The sequence below is a fragment of the Chelonoidis abingdonii genome, chromosome 3 (assembly GCF_003597395.2).
Source record: "Chelonoidis abingdonii isolate Lonesome George chromosome 3, CheloAbing_2.0, whole genome shotgun sequence".
Lineage (NCBI taxonomy): Eukaryota > Metazoa > Chordata > Testudines > Testudinidae > Chelonoidis > Chelonoidis abingdonii.
In genome coordinates, this window is record NC_133771.1 from 171,540,780 (window position 1) to 171,562,334 (window position 21,555).

Sequence of the window (21,555 nt, forward strand, 5' to 3'; positions counted from 1 at the left end):
CCCAGGACCCTTCCTCCTCTTGAGACCTTCCATTCCCCCTCTCCCTCCCTGCTGATGAATTTATTCGTTTGACTCTCTCCTCTGGTTGTTGTCTTTCAGCAGAAGAATTGTGTTTGTTTGAAATCAATCTTTATTCTGTTAAGTGAAAGCAAAAAGAGCACTGCAAAGCAACATACAATTATGTTAAGGCCCTTTCTTGCATCATGTGCACCAATCATCTCCTTCCTAGCTTACAGTCACTGCAATCCCGAGCATAGCAACAAATATTAGTGGCTTTCAGCTTCAAATTGCTACCTCAAAGCATCCCTGATCCTTATGGCCCCGCTCTGTGCCCCTGGTCTCCGGCTGTTCAAACTCAGCCTCCAGGCGCTGAGCCTCTGCGGTCCAACCCTGAGTGAAGCTTTCACCCTTCTCTTCACAAATATTATGGAACTTACAGCACATGGCTATAAACATAGGAATATTGTCATCAGCCATGTCCAGCTTCCCATACAGACATCACCAGTGGGCTTTTAAACGGCCGAATGCACACTCCATAGTCATTCTGCACTTGCTCAGCCTCTTGTTGAACTGCTCCTTGCTGCTGTCAAGTTGACCCTTGTATGACTTCATGAGCCATGGCATTAAGGGGTAGGCGGGTCTCCAAGGATTGCATTTCGACTTCCCCTATGGTGCTCCTCTGGTCCAGGAATAAAGTCCCTGCTTGCAGCTTTCTGAATGGGCCAGTGTTCTGAAAGATGCATGCGTCATGCATCTTTACATACCAGTCTGCGTTAATGTCTGTGAAATGGCTATGGTGATCCACAAGCGCCTGGAGAACCATTGAGAAATACCCCTTGCGATTAATATACTCAGTGGCTAGGTGGTCTGGTGTCAGAATTGGAATGTGCATGCCATTGCCCCTCCACTGTTAGGGAAGCCCATTTATGCAAAGCTATCCACAATCTCATGCACATTGCCCAGAGTCACAGTGTTTTGGAGCAGGATGTGATTAATGGCCTTGCACACTTCCATCGACATGACTCCAACCGTCGATTTTCCCACTCCGAAATGGTTAGTGACCGATCAGTAGCAGTCTGGAGTAGCCAGCTTCCACAATGCAATCACCACGTGCTTCTCCAGCGACAGGACAGCTCTCGTTCTTGTGTCCTCGTGCCACAGGGCTGGTGCAAGCTCGTCACAAAGTCCTATGAATGTGGCTTTCCTCATGCGAAAGTTCTGCAGCCACTGCTCATCATCCCAGACGTGCATGATGTTGAAAGATGGTGCCAAATGTGGATGGAAGTACAGGGATTGCTGGGATGTGAAGCAATGCATCATGGGGCATTGGGCAGGACCCAGGATACCCTGTGACCCCTTCCACCTTCCCACAAGTCTTAGTGGCAGAAGAGAAAGAGGTGCTCTGTGGGATAGCTGCCCAGAGTGCACCACTCTGAATAGCATTGCAAGTGCCACAAGTGTGAACATACTATTGCTCAGGCAGCTGTCAGTGTGAACATACAACAGCGGTTTTCCTTCGGTGCTCTCTGAAGAAGGTAAAATTTCTTATCTGTAATTCTCACCCTTTGAAGATATCACATAGGATTCCCACACACCTTCCTTAGACTTTGAGGTTTCTTTTCAAAGATAAGGTGTGGCTGCAAGTGGTATACTTTTACATTGAAGTTATATTTGCATTTGTAAGAGCATTCTTGTTTCCCATGCATTTCAGGAACTGATTGAGAAGGGTCTGAGAGCTGAGGCAGCGAGCTAGAGTTGAAAGGGAACACAGGGGAGGGTCTTGTGCCTAACTGCTAGAGTCTCAGAGGACTAAAAATATAAGAGCTAGGGATGTTCCTGATCTGTCTCACACCAGGGGGGCAACAAGAATGGAAATCTATTTATGTGGATGCATAATCTACTGTACACAGGGCTCTGCCTATATCTATTATATCCAATTTTAAAATGGGTGAACATATATTGTCCTTCCACTCAAATAATCTAAAACATTACAGCTCAGGATATGATAAACCTGCCTTCATTTTTAGACTACTGCAGTTTCTGGTTTCATCTTTTATTTTATAATGTCATCTCTGAAGCATTTTAGTCTTCAAGATTAGAAATCAGTTGGGAAATGCATCTTAAAAAGAGTGCTCAACTATGCTCTGTATCCAAGCAGTGTTCTGATGCAGTTGAGAATGTGAGCCACAGGGATCTCCCTGACCTGTGCTACTCAGCTATGTCAGAAGTTAGAGCAGCTAAGAGACTGACCTCAGTTATGGCACTGATGTAAGTTCCTTGAAGGACCTGCACTAGTGTAGAATAAGCATAGTTGCACTCACTCTGCCATGTCCCCTCGCTCCTCCCCACTACCAGAATATTGCTTCATCTCTATACACTGGAAGCGGCTGTACTGCCTCCAACATACTTAAGCCAATAGAACATTATCCTGTGTGAAAGGAATTCTCTGCTGGCCACGTACAACTAGAATCTATCCACATTGTAGTGATGGAATGACTTGGGTATCTGGCCCAACAAGAATGACTTTCCTGATAATTGTTCTCTGAAGAAGTACATCACAAAAGTGCCCACTGACCCACACTTCTCCCCACAGAGTTGAAGTCTTCTTCTCTTCCTCCCTCTCCCTTCCACCCCCCAAAATAATGCCATTCCTTTTTATAGAGATGGAGTGATTTTACTTTCCACTTGGCTAGGAAATGGAAATTGAAGCAACAGGGGATACTCACTTTATATAAAAAAGAACGGGAGTACTTGTGGCACCTTAGACATTAACAAATTTATTTGAGCATAAGCTTTCGTGGGCTACAGCCTACTTCATCGGATGCATGTAGTGGAAAATACAGTAGGAAGATATATATATATACACACACACAGAGAACGTGAAACAATGGGTGTTACCATACACACTATATGGAGAGTGATCAGTTAAGGTGAGCTATTATCAGCAGGAGAGAAAAAGAACTGTTTGTAGTGGTAATGAAAATGGCCCATTTCCAGCAATTGACAAGGAGATGTGAGGAACTGTAGGGGGGCATGTGGCATGGACTAGTGGCTGGCATGAGACATTATTTGCTGGAACAAATAGATTTAGAACACTGAGCATGTAAAGTTCTTTTCTTAGTTGCATACAGCAACATCAGCCCAAGAATGATGATCTGTTGTATTTATTTTATGTAATTCTCTGAAGGTCAGAAATTAAATTTTTCTGTAACTTTTCTGAAATATGTCTCAGTTCACATGCCTTGTGCTCCAAAGGGCCCCCCAAAAGGATTGTTTTAAAGTTCACGTAATCCTCCAGAGTTAGTTGTGGTTTATAAATAAAGACATAGTTTTACAAGAGAGGGCAAAGACAGTCCAGTGATTAGGGTGCTAACCTAGGGCTTGAAGCAACCAGATTTCTGTTTCTTCACCCATCCCAGACTTCCTATGTGACCTCAGGCAAGTCACTAAGGCTCAATGTGTTTCAGTTCCTCATCTGTAAAATAGAGATTGTAGTTCTTCCCTACCTCAGGAGGGCTTTGTGAGGATAGCTGTAATAAAGATAGTTAGACAATGAGATACCACAGCAATGGGGGCTGTCTAAATACCTCTATTATTTAATTTTCTATCCCAAGAGATGAGCACGTTCTGTCACATAAGAAAAATTAACCCTCACTGATCTCTCTTCTCCACATCTTTTGTTTTCAGTGTGATTATAGTTCAGAGCATTCCAACTCTCTTTGCTGAGTTCTGAGTGTCTTTCCTACCAACATCCAGGAGTTATTTGGTGGGCTCAAACTCCACCATCTATGGCCCAGATTCCAAGAGGATGAATTCCTTCTGTTCTTCTGAGTATTAAATTTTATCCATTAAATTTTTTGCTAAAGAATTTTCAAAGTGAACATCTTGTCCAACTACCCAGTTCTGGTATAGCCTCTCTTTTACGGAAAGTTTGTGATCTAGATAGGTCCTGTGCCTACAGAACGTGAGGGTCAGGAGTTGGCCTAGAATGAATGGTAACAAAATTTAAAGAACCTGTTATTTTGCATTCAGCTAAATGCTTGAGAAGGATTTTTTCTTAAATAAAAAACTATTTCAATGTTTTACGTCCAGATGATACAGTTCACTATATTTCTGAGTTAGTTACAATGGAAATAACCACTGCATTTTATGTCATACAGATCTTACACATCTAAAAACTTTTTTCAAATTATGTCTAGTTTTTCATACGCTTTGCAACTTTAGCAATTTGCATATTTTCTGGACTGTTATTGTATTATGATAAACAGGGATTACCATATATTTTCAGATAATGTTTCCTTAACAATTCAACTTCTATTTGTAACTCTTCCATTCATTTTAATTACTAGCACAGTGTGCAACATTTATTAATCAGCAGAGTCTTTTTAAGTTAAAATACTAAATTAGCTAACCCCATTAACACAGAATACTCCAAACAAGCTGTAATAGGAGAGGTAGTTACTGTGTAAATCGTATTATACATGCGGGTGCTCTAGGGCACAGTTAAGCATGATTACCCTCTTTTGATCCAGTATTCCTCTGCTTCTTCCAGCTAATTTCCAGTGGAAGTTTACAAAGTGGTGCCTTCATTTTTCTATCTTAATTTTTCTAATGAAGTTCTGGTACTTTATAACACTGGGGATGCAGATAATAAGTCTGTGTATAATTAAGAAGTTATAGAATTTGTCTGTAAAAGAGATCTCTGTTACTTTTGCTTCATACAAGAAGTAGGTTATTCTTTTTTTCTGCTACCTTACTCCACCGCAGACCTGGATAAAACAAAAATGACCAGATGATTCCAAGATTTACTGACATCAGAATACAAAATACAAGAATTTATACGATAAGTACAGCTGTGAACTGGACACACAGTGTAGCATTGCATACGGTCTCTTAAATAATGAATAATAATATAATTACCAAATTATATGACACTGGATGTAACCAGCAGTGGTGCTGGAACTAGGGATGCTGGGGGTGTTTCTGCACCCCCCGACTTGAAGTAGTAATAACAAACACCAAATACATCAGTGGTTCTCAAACTTTTGTACTGGTGACCCCTTTCACATAGCAAGCCTCTGAGTGCGACCCCCCCTAATAAATTAAAAACACTTTTTTATATATTTAACACCATTATAAATGCTGGAGGCAAAGTGGGGTTTGGGCGGAGGCAGACAGCTCGCAATCCCCCATGTAATAAATAACCTTGCAACCCCCTGAGGGGTCCTGACCCCCAGTTTGAGAACCCCTGACATACATGGATTCCATCAGCACCCCACTATAAAAAAATTTTCAGCACAACTAGTAACCAGACTAGATGCGTCAAGAGATTATACTGTCTTTATGTTGTAAATACAGCTTGTTTTAACATGCATTCATTACTGGACAAATTATGGCTGCCCCAGCACAGTTGTGCTAAGATAAGAACAGCCACAGAGCTTCTTGCCTTCCCTGAGTAAAAAGCAGAAGGGATACTACTACAGGTGATAGTACTCAGTGTCTCAAAGAGGGCACATCTGAATGGGTGGAGGAAGAACTTCAGATTTGGCCCCAACTTTGAAAACTGAAAATTCATTAAGTTCTTGATAAAAATAATTAATTCATATGTGCCAGATGGTATTGAACAGTTTATGTGGAGCTAATTGTTCATGGTCTTCTTTAGACTGACAGATAATTCTGTTTTATTTGAGTTAGAACAAGAAGTTGAGAGAGAGTTCAGAGAACCTGTTTAGGTAAAATTATTGCAGTTCTGTTCACATAGCTATAGATTAGATTTTGGCAGCATTTCTATTATTGAACCACAAAAATATGCATTAAAATAATATTAAATGTTTAACTAGAAATTACAAAAGAAAGGAAGCTAAGGTAAGCATGAAAATCCTACATAGTTCTCTGTTCTTAATGTACCTCATTATGCCAAGGTAGTGCAACACCAATGACAAGGTGGCTTCCTGCAGTTAATGTAGAAGTGTGTCAGACCCTTCTCAGAAGTGTGGACAAAGCATGAAGGAATCTGGCATCAGAGTACAGGCCAAGATTCTATTGCTAGTAGGTTACCAAGCATTTGCCTGTTACCGAGCATTTGTCAGTCCAAAGAGTCCACTCACCATGATAAGCTCCATCATAGCCAGCCATGGGGTTGCAGCCATCACTAGTCACCCCTGTGGTGGTTTCTCTGTCAGGTAATTTGGTGCTCTGGCCTTGTCTCAGTCCTTAGTCCACCCATTCCAGGGTCACAGTTGTCCAAATAAAAGTTAAAAACTGTCTTTAACTGAAACAAAAACTTCCACCCTCTCTGAGGCTCTTCTTCAGCCAGTCTCCTCCCCAATTATTCAGGTTCTCTCTCAGCCAAAATTGCTTTCCTCATTTTCTCCCTTGTAGTCAAGGTTCCTTCCAAGCCTTCCTGCTTGGAGGGCTTTCCTCCCTGTTTACTCAGGGCGCTGAAGGAGCCTTGCTTGATCCCTGCAGTCTCTTCCCCAGCTGGACCATCTCAGCATTTTTACCTGGCTCATTTTACAAAGGAATCACCAGCTTCCTCCCAGGAGACGCTCATCCTGTAATCAGGGTTGGCTTAGCCCCCAGGATCTTTAGTCCATGAAGCAAGCCACCTTTTCACAGGCAGATCCACAGAAGGGACAGCAGGACCACTACTGCTTCTGTGTAAACACAAGAGAAAATGAGTGCTTCTGAGTTGTGCCCCTGTTGGTGGGCACCACACAGAACTGAGACTGTGCTTCTCAGCAGACAATGGCACACCTGCCAAGCCCATATTCCTCTTGCTTCTGGCCAGGAAGCTTATCTCACTCTCAAATTGCCATCAGAGTCAGGTGCTGATCAGCATCCTGCTATAGATGTCATCCCTGCCATCCCAGCTGGAAAATCCACTGGGTCCAGAAGGCCTTTCTTCCATCTTCTGCTGCTCTACTGAAAGAGATAAGGGAGTGAGAGAGACAAGAAGGAATGAAGAAAAAGGGTGAGGAAGTAGAAGAAAGGAGAGACTATGTGGAGGGAGGATGAAGAAAGAGTGGAGATATGGAAAAACTACACACAGAGTAGAGCAGTGGTTCCCAAACTTTAACAACCCGTGAACCCCTTTCACTAAAATGTCAAGTCTCGTGAACCCCCTCCTAAAAATGAATATTTCCAGGGATTTTCTCCTTTACTTGAGTATAAATTATAAAAGCAGTGATCTTGGAGATATAACATTTGTTTTTATGACATGCTTATTACACGCTATTTATTATTAGTATTTATAATTACAGTATTTTTATTACATTATGAAAATGGCAACACTCTTCCAAGATCTCACTTTCATAGCTTGCATCACTTTGAATAAGCCTGTTATAAGACAAAGATCCTATGTTTCATGAAGGAGTATCAGATGTTAAACAGCATGAAGATATTTAAGGAGCCAACTCAAAGAGTTCCTCCTACACAAGCATTCAGGTCTTGAGGAGTCCAGGCAAAAAATGCACATTACTACAAAGCTTAAACTTGTTCTTCATAATAATTTTAAAAACAATACTAGCTGTCTATTTAATTTTAAAAACAGCAAAAAATATCCACTTCTCTTTCCATTTCTTATAAGTCTTGAAGTTTAAATCTCCTCAGTGTGATAGGTAAGCTTGCTTTGATCTGCTTAGCTCTTAGAAGTCCAGGGGCTCCGGGCTGCTGGCCTTGTGCTGCCTGGGGTCCCTGGGGACAGCTCTGTCCACCATTAGGGAATTTTTTCCCCCAAAAACCCACTGTAAAATTTCACAAACCCCAGTTTGAGAACCACTGGAGTAGAGAGAGGAGCAGGATGAAGGGAGAAAGAAAAGGAATTTTTAAGGAAGTTGGCTAGGACATGTTCAGGAATCTATAGGTGCACCACTGAGAGTTATCTGAGGCAGGATTGCGTGTGTCCAGTTATGACTGTTCCCATGCTATTTCACCCTATTTTGTGTTGGCTGCTGAAAAGGGTGCCTCAAAGCTAAATATGTCTTAAAGACAGTTAATAAAAAATCCTCTCTGGGGATATCCCCTCACCTCCACATGAGAACTTGGAAGTTGAGGCTCGAGGGAAGACTGGCCACTGTCATGTTACTTCACTCCACTACTTTGAGCTACAGTGCTGGCATTTATCTGGCCATCAAGATGATCAATTTGTGGCTGCAGCACTCAGAGTCATAGATTACCAGGGCATCACGACCTAAGGCCTGGCTATTTTATGGAAAAAGGCCCCTATCCTACTCAGCTGTCTTCTCAAGGACAAGAGCATAAACAAAGAAACATACTAAAACCCCACCATCTGTGCCACAGCATAGATCCAACACAACACCAAGTGTGGATAGCCTTTGATGGTAATGGGATAGTCAAAGCCATCTCTGCAAGGTAGGAACCTGGTACTCAGTGCATTTACGAAGTATCATTGCTAGGATTTTGCCTCTAGGAGGGCAAACCTTTTGGTCAAAATTCTCCCACCATACTCTAGAGTTTTTGTTTCTTTTGGGATATCCCTTAGTTGAGTTTTTGAGCAATGATATTTCATTTTTAATTATTGCCTTATTTATTTGGGAAGCCTTCAGTTCTCTCTTAGTCAGCAACATGGAGCATATGATTGCCAAGAGAGGAGCTGGCTCCTGCTCCATCCTGCTACCACTGCCTTTAGCCATCAAAAACCTTCAAGAGCTTGTGGAGTTCCACCATAGTCATCCTAGGAGGCTGGGACCCAGATGTTAGAAATCTGCCAGAATGAGCTCTTCAGATCTTTGCTTGAATAGACCTATTAAGTCTAAACTTGCGCCATTAACTAACAACATTGATATCTCTGTCTGGATTTAATTTTCTCTGGATGTTTTCCTTTTCTTCTATAACCCCTCCCCTATTCTACGTAGTTCAGAATATACATTATTGCTAATTTTGAGAGAAGCTATGTCAAACATATACGTGAAGCTACAAATCTCTACTTCAGTCTATATTGCAATATTATTGCTGTTTGTTATATTTTTTTGTTCTGAAGTTCTGCTATGAAGGTAGAATATTCTTTGTATGATTCCCATGGCATATTTTAGTTATTCTACTCTATTTTAATACTAATATATAGTATTTTTAAAACACATTCTTTATTGAATTGAATATCAGAGATTCTTGCTGGGTGTAAGAGGACTGCAATTTTGCAAATATAGATCATTCTACATTCTGATCGACATAGCGTAAGGAGCCACCCTCATGGATTTGACTACAGAATTGGGGACGTAATGAAAGCAACAGTTTATTTTATGCCATTCTATCTATCTACAATTTTCAAAGTCTATTATTATTACTCAAAAACTAATAAATACGTTATTAATCATTTCCAAGTAGAGAGACATAATCCAGAGTGTGCACTTAATGTCACACACAACAATATATGTATACACTTATCTGGTTTAAGATATTCAGTAGAATACAGCACATGAAATATGCATTTATGAGACTAAACCACATACATGTTCTATTATGTATCATTTCTTACATAATAAGAATATTGTTTGATCTCTAAATCAAGATACATAGAATTTGGCTTATTCTGAGAGACTATTTGAGAAAAAAATAAAATAAAAGGCAAGATTGAACAGTAATCTAAACTGAAACCATGATCTTTTAAAAGATCTGTGTATAACTATATATGGATTTGTATATAACTATATTTGGTTATAACTTAAGATCGTAAACTGTGAACATAATCATTTTCATTGAGTTTATCTTCCACTTTTCTCAGTAAATGGTATTTTACAAACTTTTAAAATCTGTCTAGTATATAGGCTTTACAGACACTGTATTCATACTGAATTATGAATGTTATGGCTAAACTAAATTCCATGCATATACGGGAAAATCCCTAAGCTGCTAGCCTCGTCTTCTCAGCCATCCAATCCCCTGAGAAAGCCAATTTTCTTTCATGTCTGAACAAAAGAAAAATGTACTATTAAAATGCAATTCAGAAGTGATAAAAAAACTGTAAATGGAGCAGCCGGCTCTCAGCACCTTCTGTGTATATTCTGGGACACTGGGGCCACATTAATTTTTTGTGCGTGTGATGTCCATCCCATGTGCAAATTAGCATTACAAGTACCATAATCTGTCTTATATGAGAGCTACCTGTCCCATGAGTGTACACATATTTCTGTAGCTTTGTATTATTCAAAGCTTTGTTACCTCTGTGTTTTTGTTTTGTTAATTTTATATAACATTTGTTGGGATGCTAGATGGGATAAATTGACGTTACTAGTGAGATACTCAAACTTTATTTTTCTGAAGGGGAGAGTGGCTGGAAGGTTCATTGATAAAATTTACAGTTGCTAAAATATTGATTTCCCCCAATAAATGATTTTTAAAAACACATTTAGCAATCCATAGACAGAAGTAATAGTTTTACTGCCATGTGATGGGCTGACCAGTATGGAGAGCAGAGCTTTGCCACTTCCTAAATGAGAGAAGTCTGGTTCCAGTCCAGAGCCTGAGGCAGCCTGTTACCTAGATGAGCCATTTGGAGGATAGGATGACTAGGATTCAATAAAAAGGAACAAAACACTGGGAGACAAGTCTAGAGCAGTAGGGTGGGATCCTGTTGATTAATCCATAAATGACCTTGATTTTTAGCTTCACTGTTTTCCCTTTTTTGTTTTGGACTCTGAAGCCCGAGAAAGGGCAAGAAGGCTAAGGAACCAAAATACTAGACTTGTAAGGAGTGACACCTGACCATCTGAGACTCGCAGCAGGCTAAATAGTGCCCTTACCAGAGCACAAAGGGGTGCCGCTGTGACAACCTGGTTACAAATTTGATATTGAATGGAGGCACACAGGTCAGGACTTAAAAAACAAAAACCCAACAACCACCACCTCCCAAACCCCAGAAAAAAAATTCCTCTTTCGTAGTATGGATGTGGAGTAACTACTGGGTGGCAGAGCAGAATGCTCAGTGCCAACAGCACCAAGAGCAACTCCTCCAGCAGGTGACCATCAAGCAGCAGCAGCTGATCTGGGATGTAGCTGCCCAGCAGCAATAAAAGCAAATGCAGTAGATTGTGACCATACTGTGGCCACCCACAATGACTGGGCCTACTGGCACAGATCTGGCAAGAGCCCCAGTACCAGAAAACTACCAAAGATGGGACCTGAAGGTGATGCAGAGACCTTTCTCAAAACACTTGAGCAGGTAGTACTTGACCAGACAATGCAAGCAGCCTAATGTGGATTAGACTCAGTGACATCACAAGATTATGTACAAGTCAAAGCAACCATTTTGACATATTGGTTATCTTACAGGAAATGTTCCTTCATTGATTTTGGGAGAATCGATATCCTCCAGGTGCCCCATTCCCGCATGGTGGCACAGAAATTACAAGACTGGTGTTGGCAGTGACTCATATTTCAGACAGAGATGGGGATTCAAGTAACAGAAATCATTTTGCTTGAACAAATAAGGCTGATTTTCCCCCCAGGGGAAAAGATTGGGTTCTATGTCACTGGCCCATGACAATGGCCGACACCATCCAGCTATTGGATAAATATATGGCATTTAGGACTGCTACAGTGACAGTCAAGAGAGAGACTCCATGGAGCCAAAGTCAGAGTCCTGAAGAGCCCCACTCGGATTTAGGAAGTCCAGGAAGCCATGGGGTCATGGACAATTTGGACCAAGGAACTGCAGCAGCCTGGCTGGGACTCAGCTCAAGAATCCTCTGACTCACACTGATCTCAAAAAGGGAAAATCCTGGGTTCAGGAACAGGGAGGACCCACTCAGAAGGGTCCACCCAGGGAGTGGGGGAGGATCTGTTACCAGCAGCAAAAGCTTGGATGGATGTCTGTTTTTCACGTCGCTGCCTCAGACACTTGTACAAGGACTGCCTGTTTATGAAATACAGTTATGAGCAAGTCTGGACTGCAGAGGCTTGAGCATAATAGACAGGCTCAGCTAAACCAACCATCCCAGTTAAAGTAAATGGGACAGACATAATGGGCCTACTGAACTCGGGGTGCAGCCAAACCCTTGTGACGAAATCTGTTCCAGGACTTCCCTGGGGCACCATCTACTTACAGTGCATGGAGGCATAAAGCCATATACTTGCACCCTAACTCAGCTAACCGCTGAATATACATGACCACTAATGGTCAGTCTGGCTGCCTCTCATGCCTACCTAGTCAATATTATCTGAGAGTGGGAACCTCAGGGGACCTCTTGAAGGAGTTCTTGGGATCCTCTTAGAACATGAAGACTCTGTTACCAGTATCCTCACAGATGACTGTTTGGGATCAAGCAGGCCTCGTTGCTATAGGAGATATAGCCGAGCTGGATAAGGGGAGTTCCAAGCAGCTAGATACTTCTTTAGAACCGAAGTCCCATCTAGAGTTAGGGGTTACCCCTTTACCTGAATTTGAGAGCCTGACTAGGTTCTCCAACTTTATTGAAGAGTAAAGGAAGATGAGACTTTGAGCTTGGTGTACTCACAGATGGTTGTCGTTAATGGGGAGATAATGGACCCCCCAGCAAGCTGAGATATCCCTCCAGTTTGAAACCCAGAGTGAGTGGTTGTACTGTTAGAAAAATATCACTGAACAGAGGAGATCAGAGCCCAACTCCTGATCCCACTACAGAGAAATCTTGTGTTTTGTTCATGCAATACAATTTGCTGGACACCTGGGCTAGAAAAAAATCCATAGCCTCAATCCTGGCCCAGTTTTTCTGGCTGGGGATATATAAGGAGTTTCCGGACTGCTATGGCTTCTCCTCGAAGTATCAACAAACTTCAGCTGGGGAGTGGTGAAGACTCCCCATGTAGGCATACCATTTGAGAGGATCAGAATGGACATGCTTGGGGCAGGTATCAATATATCTTGGCAATTGTGGATTACACTACCAGATATCCTGAGGCCATGCCATGATGTTTCACAAACACCAAAGCCATCTCAGCCAAGCTAATGATGATCTTTGTGCAGGTAGGGGTGCCTCAGGAGATTCTAATGGACCAGGAAACCAATTTTATGTCCCAGGTACTAATAGAATTGTGCTGACTTCTGAAGATTAAGTCCCTCCGAACTTCTGTCCCAAATGGATGCTTTGGTAGAATGTTTCAATGGGACACTAAAAGACATATTACAAATTTTTTGCCCCAGACACCCAACCCTGGAACCAGTTACCTCCCTACTGCCCTCCCATTTGTTATGTGGGAGGTGCCACAGTCATCTACAGGCTTCTCCCTGTTTGAACTGTTGAATGGGAGGCAACTGCAGGGGGATTCTGGACTTAATCCAAGAAATGTAGGACGAACAGACCACTGGGGCTGACAGTGTGGTACAATACATCCTCTCCCTTCACAATAGGCTAGCAGCTATAGGCATCTTCAACAGGGAGAATCTGCTATTCCCAGAGTGCCCAAGAAACAACATATAATAAAGGGACTCTCCTCCAAGTGTTCAGACCTGGAGACCAGGTACTCTCATTGTTCCCTAGCTTGAAGTCAAAACTGTTGGCCCACTGGCAGAGCCCCTTACATGATTGTCTGCCAGGTAGGGACAATGAATTACGAAATCAGGCAGCTGGACAAAAGACAAACCAAATAAACCAACCATACCAATTTCCTGAAGCCATGGAAGGCCTATTTGTAGCTCCCTTTTCTCTGGAATCAGAGTTAGGGTTGCAGACAGCTAATATCTCAGGACTCGGGATGGTCTGTACTGTGGGCAACTTCATACCAGAGCAGAGGGTCCAAGCTCAACGGTTGATCACTGCCTACCCAATGGTATTTTCCACCCCATCTGGACAAACCCATCTCACATGGTGTCCTGGCTCAGTTTGGATGTTGTGAGAAGTAAGGGAAAAGCTGCGGCCACTTTCCCAGAAGATGAGCAAACCCATGAAGCAAAAATTACAATCTGTGTTGGACCATCAGAGAAATTTAGGAATCCCTAAAGCCCTTTTTTCAGTTATTTATTTCAATTTCCTGGAACTATATTGGGATTTATTAAAAGTTTAAAAGAAGAAGAAAATTGGTATAAATGGAAAATGAAGGGTAGTGTGTGTGTGTGTGGAGGGGTGCCCGGTACTCACAGAGGCCAGGGAGGAATGGTGCCCAGTACTCACAGAGGCCAAGGAGGGGACACTCACTATGTAGCAGTTGAGGAAGCCTTCCACCCTCTCTCTGGCTTACTCCTCCCCTCCTCATGCAAAGGAAGCAAATGGGCATGCTGAAGGACCAGGGCCATGAGAGGAACAGAAAACTGCACTTGTAAGTGCTTGTTTCTCTGCCAGACAGAGCCTCCCTGGATCCCAGCCCTTCAGCATAGCCCCATCCTCTTCCCACTGCAGGCTTTGTCCAGCTGCAGTGGGGGAGCAAGATGGGCAAGGAGCCAGGTCCCAGCAGCTAAGACCATTCTTGTGCTGAAGGGCTGGGGTGGAGAGGGGAGTCTGTCCAGCAAGAGAGCCAGTTCTCACAGAGTGCAGCCTTCTACTCCCTATAGGCCTGTCGCTGCAGCAGTGGGCAGTCTCAGCTGTTAGGATCAAGCTACTTGCCCATCTCACTCCTTCACTACACAAAGTGAACGGACGGGATCATGATGTAGGGATAGAGTCAGGATGGGAGTGAAATGCTTCAACCTATGAGCACTGGTTCCATTGCCAGATAGAACCCCCTGCTCCCACTGCCGGCCCTTCAGTATGGCTCTGTTCACTTCCTCTATGAAAAATGGCTAAAATCCAGGTTAAAATTGGTTAAACCAAAAATTGGCTTTTTTAAAAAACCCAGGAATTTTTCAAGGAAAAATCAGTAAATATCAATAAAGAAAGACTTTAGGAATCCTGTAGTGACTGGAGAAGTCCAATAGCATTGGTCCCTAAGCCAGACGGGACCACCTGATTTTACTCTGACGTTAGAAGAGTCAATGCCATATCAAAAATTGATGCATAATACATGCTGTGTGTTCATGAGCTGCTAGACCAGCTGGGCCAAATACTACCACCCTGGATCTTACCGAAGGATACTGGCAAATTCCATTCATGCCAAAGTCTTGGGGGAAAATGGGCTTTGCCATCCTTTTGGCTTTATCAATTCTAGACTATGCCATTTGGCTTACAAAAGGCTCCAGCAACTTTTGAATCGTTAATGGATCGTTTTCCAGCCCCACAATAGTTGTGCCACTGCCTACCTCAGTGATGTTGTGATTAATAGCTGGCACTGGCAGGATCACCTGACACAGATAGCTGCTGTATTCCAGTGCCAGACTAATGGCAAACCCTGCCAAATGTGGCATATGCAAAGATGAGACAACCTACCTGAGGTATACTTTAGTGAAGGGTCAGGTACAGCCTCTGGTGGACAGGGTTCAGGCCTTAAGGACCTGCCCTACTATAACTTCAAAGAAGCAGGTGCACAGGTTTCTGGGAATGGCAGGATACTACTGCTGGTTTATACCGGGATTCTTATCCATTGTGGCCTCCCTCACCAATCTGCTCAAAGACAGGAGCTCAAAAAAGATCTGCTGGCTTTCTCACAGGATGGAAGGCTATGAGAAATCCTTTCAGTTCCTAAATGCTCACCTCTGCAGAGAATTCACCTCATACAGCCCAGGTTTCAACAAGGAATTTCTTCTACAGACTGATCCCTCCGAAGTCAGATTGGGAGCAGTCTTGTCCCAGGCAATCAACAGCAGGACACAGAATCATAGATCTGAAAGGGATCTTGAGAGGTCATCTAGTCCAGTCCCCTGCACTCATGGCAGAACTAATTATCTAACCTGCTCTTAAAAGTCTCCAATGATGGAGATTCCACAACCTCCCTAGGCAATTTATTCCAGTGCTTAACTGCCCTGACAGGAAGTTTTTCCTAATGTTCAGCCTAAACCTCATTGCTGCAATTTAAGCCCATTGCTTCTTGTCCAATCCTCAGAGGTTAAGAAAAAACAATTTTTCTTCCTCCTCCTTGTAACAACCTTTTACATACTTGAAAACTTTTTAAATATTTGAAAACATGTTCCCTCTCAGTCTTCTCTTTTCCCAACTAAACAAACCCATTTTTTTCAATCTTCCCTCATAGGTCATGTTTTCTAGACCTTCAATCATTTTTGTTGCTCTTCTCTCGACTCTCTCCAATTTGTCAACATCCTTCCTGAAATGTGGCACCCAGAACTGGACACAATACTCCAGTTGAGGACTAAGCAAAGCAGAGCGGAAGAATTACTTCTCATGTCTTTCCTACAACACTCCCTGCTAATTCATATCCTGTCCTCTACCTAAGCCAAAAACTGTTCCCAAGAGAAAAAGCCTACTCACCACGATAGTAAAGAAAAAGAGGGCTTAGTTGTGAAATGGGCCATGGAGGCACTCACATATTACCTTCTAGCAATAAGTTCATCCTATTCACAGAAAGACACCAGACTCTGATTCATGAGATGGTACCTGTCCTTCCAGCCCTTCTCATTTCAGATCCAGAGACGACTGATTGAAATGCAGACTTTTTGTTTCAGGATGGAGGGGAGCTGGTGAGGGAGGGGAACTGGCAGTGGAGGGAAGGCTGTGTGAGGGGGCAGACAGGCCCCACCCTGGCAATGAGAAGTCTAAGGAGACCCTGTGGACGCAGCTGACCCCACCTCACTACACCTTTAGCCAATGTCAGGAGTGAAGGCGGGAGTGAAAACGAGACCTAGTCCAGTTCAGGACTGACCAGTAAGGAGAGCAGGGCTCTGCTACTTCCTTGATGAGGTAAGCCTCATTCCAGCCTAGAGCCTGAGGCAGCTTATTTTATGGACGAACCATTTAGTGGATGGAATGAATAGGCCCAGGAAGGCTGACAAAAAGGAGCTAGTTGCACAGAGACAAGCCTGGATCAGTATGGTGGGGTCCTGCTGACAAATCCATGGACAACCCTAATTTATAAGTTTACTGTTTTTCCTTTTTTTTGTTTTGGACTTTAACACCCCAGAAGGGGTAGGACTCAGGTGTACAATAGCCAGAAGATTAAGGAAGCCCAGCACTCGATCTGTGAGGGGCAACACCCAACTGTTGGGGACCCACAGTGGGGTGCGTTGTGCCCTGCTGGGTCACAAGGAGATGCTGCTGAGACAAGTTGGTCACATCCCCACTTTATCGAACTCCTTGTTTTAACAACCTAAATCTCATGGGGACTGTGGCCTTCACATAAGCTTCCAACTTTCTTTTCAAATTTTTAAAATTAGCTATACTATCTTCATGACAGCTCAGGCAAAATAATGTTCTAAACATCTGAAACACGTGCTTTTAATTCTAGCAATCTAATCAATTAACTACCATAACACAGAATAAAGAATACCTGCTGCTTTTCAGACACCAGCAATGGGATATCTCACAGGATTTTAATCTATATTAAAATGTGATAAATCTGAACCAGATCATCTGCTCCTATGATGAAATGTATGGCAGGGGACTTAGGAATAGGAAATCTTTGTGAGGTGTCCCTTACCACATGCCTTTGCGCAACAGACTGCGGGACCTGTCTAGAAAACCTGCAAATGCCCGTGGGAGGTTAGGGACAACTATATTAAAGCCCTCTCCCTCCATGTCAGACTTGTGCCCCTTGTAGCCCCAGGCACTGGCAGCATGGCTCCCCTATCAGGGAGTTCCCCTCAATATTATTAATGGTGGAAGAATTATGCCCTTAACTATTACTATTCAATACAATTAAGCAATCTTGTGATTAAGGTACATCATTGGTGATTTTATCAAAAGCAACAGACATTTTTTTAATCTATGGTCTACAAATACATTGTAATTAATATGATTATTAGTGTAACATGTTACTACTTAGAGTGAGTAAGTGTAGCTGAATTGGGCCCTCAGAGTTTGGGATGTAATTTCTAAAATAAGCAACAGTTTAAATACAGTGGCTGGTAAACATCCAAGCAATCACCTGGTTATGCAAATGAACCAAAGTTACAACTTCACATAAAAGTTTACATTCCATCATATCATAACTGTATGATTCTCAAATGTGGCACCACTTCTTTCAAAAAGTGAAGAGCCTGGGAGAGAAAATGCATTAGCTCTATTGCAACACTGAGAGGAGGACATGAACAAGTTAGTGGAAAGTTTGTTGGGTATATGTTCTGCTCATATCTCACAGCATTTATACCTCTGATTTAAAATACTACCTACTGCAACCATAGCAGAGTAGTAATAAATATACAAATGTTTTTATCTTTCAGATTTTTGCCATTTTCTTCATGTCATAAAAACCAGGAATATGACCCATTAATTCATACATCAAGTAAATATGGCCAAGTGACTTATGGAATCAAACATTTCCGAGAAGAACATCATGAGAAATGGGTAGCAAACAAGGTGAGTCACTGTAATATTCAGCGAAGTGATAGTTTTCTAGATTGTTATTTTATGAAAATCAGAAAGCATTGGGCCTGGTCCAAAGTTCATTGAATTCAATGGGAACATTTCCAATAACTGATAGGCATTGATTCAGGACTTCAAGTAGTATAATGGCTTTAATCTTTAAAGGCCAGATTCTACAAGATACGGAGCTTTTTCAACTCTCTTTGAAGTCAATTGAGGTTAAGGACACTCAGCACCTCTCAGCCAGTGCTTCACACTTTATGGAATAAGGGCCTACAATTAATGGGGGGAATATGCTTCTGATAAATACCACATTACTTGCAATATGTGCAAAAGATATCCTGTTTTATGTATTGCTTTTTCTGATCTGGTAGAAGAATAAATATGAAACATCTAAGTGAATACTACTGAAAATCTCAATAAAAATTTGAAATATTAACAAATGCTTTTCTTCTTCCATTTTCTGCTCAGTTATAAAAATGAGCAAAGAGCTATAGTTTCCATAGATATTTTCATCATTCTCTAATTTGTAAAAAAAAATCTCAAGTCTTTCTAATTCCTAAGACGATAGGATGTGATGTTTCTCAAAACTTTTAACAGTATATATATAAGTTCAATGGAAGGAATTCAATACAGCAAGGGATGTCAAAAGTTTAAAAGCTTCAGTCGTGTAGAGCATCAATCACAAAGCATGAAATGGAAAAAAGACAACTGAACAATTGCTTCTTGGTGGTTTTGTAAGTTCTTCTCAGTTTTGGGAAGCAAAGGATTCTGAATTTATGTAACTTCCCAGTGGACTTAGGTTAAAGTGGATGAAAGAAAACAAAGTTATCACAAACCAATTCCTGCTAAACCAGGGCCTGATTCTGTCAATGGGACTTCTTTGTACCCTGAGTGAGGAGAATTGGTCTTCTGGACATTTACGCAGTTTAGAGGGTCAGTGAGGATGCAATTAAAATGAATTAGAAATTCTTTTCTTTTTAAATGTTTTAACAGTATAGATACCATGTTCATATCAGCTCTTTAAATAGTGTCAGTGGTAACAGTATTAAGATATGTTTAATCACACTTTTCAAGCATGTTTTCCCTGTAAGTGTACATCCAAGCCTACAAAATCTGTTTCCTATGTAAATATGTTGCTAAGTGTAAAGAACCCAGAATTTTTTTATTGCTTTTCTCCTCTACTCCACCGAAGCTTCTCTAAAGAAAGAATCATATTCCTCTTTTGTCGACAGTGATAATACTGTAGCTAGCTAGCCTTCAGTCCGTTAAGAATGTGCTTGCTCTTTCTCCCCTGCCATCGCTCCAGTTTTAAAACAGTAATCCTTACAAACATTTCAACTTGGTACTGAACATAAGGGAGACAGTAAAAAGGAAAAATGAATTCTTGATTTTTTAAATAAGGTTCCTCACATCGTTATTAGTTTTTGTGTTTTCCACCAGATGTCTGATTTGGAAATTAAGATCATTAATAAGCAAAAAGCAGTTCTTTTCCCAACTTTTACACTTTTACAGTCAGCAGATTAAGACTCTGGAATTTTAACATAATTATTTTTATTAAACTGCATTGCAGTTAAATGCACATAGGCCAATAATTGAACTTTCTTTTACCAAAAAAAAAAAAAAAAAAAAAGGGGGGGTCTGGATTTAGTTAAAACAAAATGAGATACAAGTAGCATTGATTGAAGCCAGCAGGCATAGTGTAAGTAGGTTATAGAAAAACTTCTCCAAACATTTTTTGCTGATATTTCTCAAGTCAGACCAGCAACAATTCTGCTTTTCCAATCCTGGGCATTTCTTGATAATATACATTATATAAGCTAGAAACTTAGCTGAGACCATCGAACTCATTTTTACATGTGATCTTAGACGGTTTTCAACCTAAATCTCTAGAGGTGAACAGCTATATCCATTAACCCAATATGACATCTAGCCTTCCAACTACTGATTCTAAATCAATATGAAGCTTCAATTAGGAGGCACTTACAAAAACAGAGAGCTAATAGAAAAGAAGAGCAGTTTCTTGACCTACCTGCTGCTTTTACTGGTCATTATCATCAGGAAAGAGTCTAAAAACTCCATTCCTCACCACTTTTTTAGGGAAAGAGGCCCTGTCAAAAAAGGCCCAAGATTAAATTTTCATAATCACTACCTTTAAAAGAGGGACTCTTTCTTTTTAATCACCACTTTAAGTGATCTACAAATTTATTTCTTGGATATATGTTATGTTATGCATAACTATACTGTACATAAGATAATCATATAAGCAGGAAATGCTATGGAAGACACTTAACAAAATGGAAAACACCTTCATGCTGTTGAAAGTCTAAGAATCTTTCATCTCAGAATCTGTTACTTCTTCTTAGCACTTAATTGATTTTCCTACTTGGAATGTATCAAACTTTGTATGTAAACGCACTTTATATGACAATCCGAATATAAGGATGATAGCCCTGCTAGGATGTGCATTCAGCCTATCACTGCAGCAGTGCACTGGAGAGGGAAAAATACTATTTTTCTTCAAATCTGATCACCAATGACAGGGCAAGCCTACAAATTGTTGTACCAAGTCCTCCCAAGAAATCACCTTGATGGTGAATTGCCTATTCAAGTGTTAATGGAAAATATGTTGAGCCTGTTCCAAATTATCTGTTAAAAAGCTAGTTTCCTTGTGTTTTATGGCTATGCCATATTTAATTATAAATTGCTCAGACTTATACACAGGTTTGTGTACACTGTTACTTTAAAAAAAAATCACAAAAAGATTAGAATCTGACTATATAACTACTTGATATCCTACTGAGGAAAGAATAAACAGTTAGGGTGAATATTGGTTTACTATATTTCCTCTTGAATAAACAAGATGGGGTATAGCAAATCCTTTCTCAAAACATCATAGCAGCTGTTAGTGAATGTGAGAACTTAATAGTTTTATTTCTACTTAGTAATGATCTGCAAACTGTTATCATACTCTATGACCATTTCAAAGACAGGGAAAAAATAGTGTTGTATTTACATTTTTTGCTGAAAGCATACAAATAGGTAAAGAGAAATATTACAACTGTTATGTGGCAAATTGCCAGTACTGTTCTGCTGGGTCTCGCGCTTTCTCTTCTCTGGGGTAGGTTCAGGGCGCTATTGCTTGCCTCTGAACCAGTTCTTAATCATTCCCCTAGTGTCCTTGGAGGAGGGGAGTGGAGAGGGAGGGACCTGGGCC

The 21,555-nt window shown here is 41.3% G+C and overlaps 1 protein-coding gene across 2 annotated transcripts in view; it reads left to right on the plus strand.

Annotated features, from left to right (window-relative positions):
• Positions 1–21,555, plus strand: part of SPATA17 (spermatogenesis associated 17) — a 175,159-nt gene that overhangs the window by 104,065 nt on the left and 49,539 nt on the right. For both annotated transcript variants that reach the window (XM_032786263.2, XM_032786264.1), the window contains exon 9: positions 18,197–18,332. In XM_032786263.2, the coding sequence (XP_032642154.2) occupies positions 18,197–18,332 (136 nt within the window). The remainder of the gene's footprint in view (positions 1–18,196; positions 18,333–21,555) is intronic.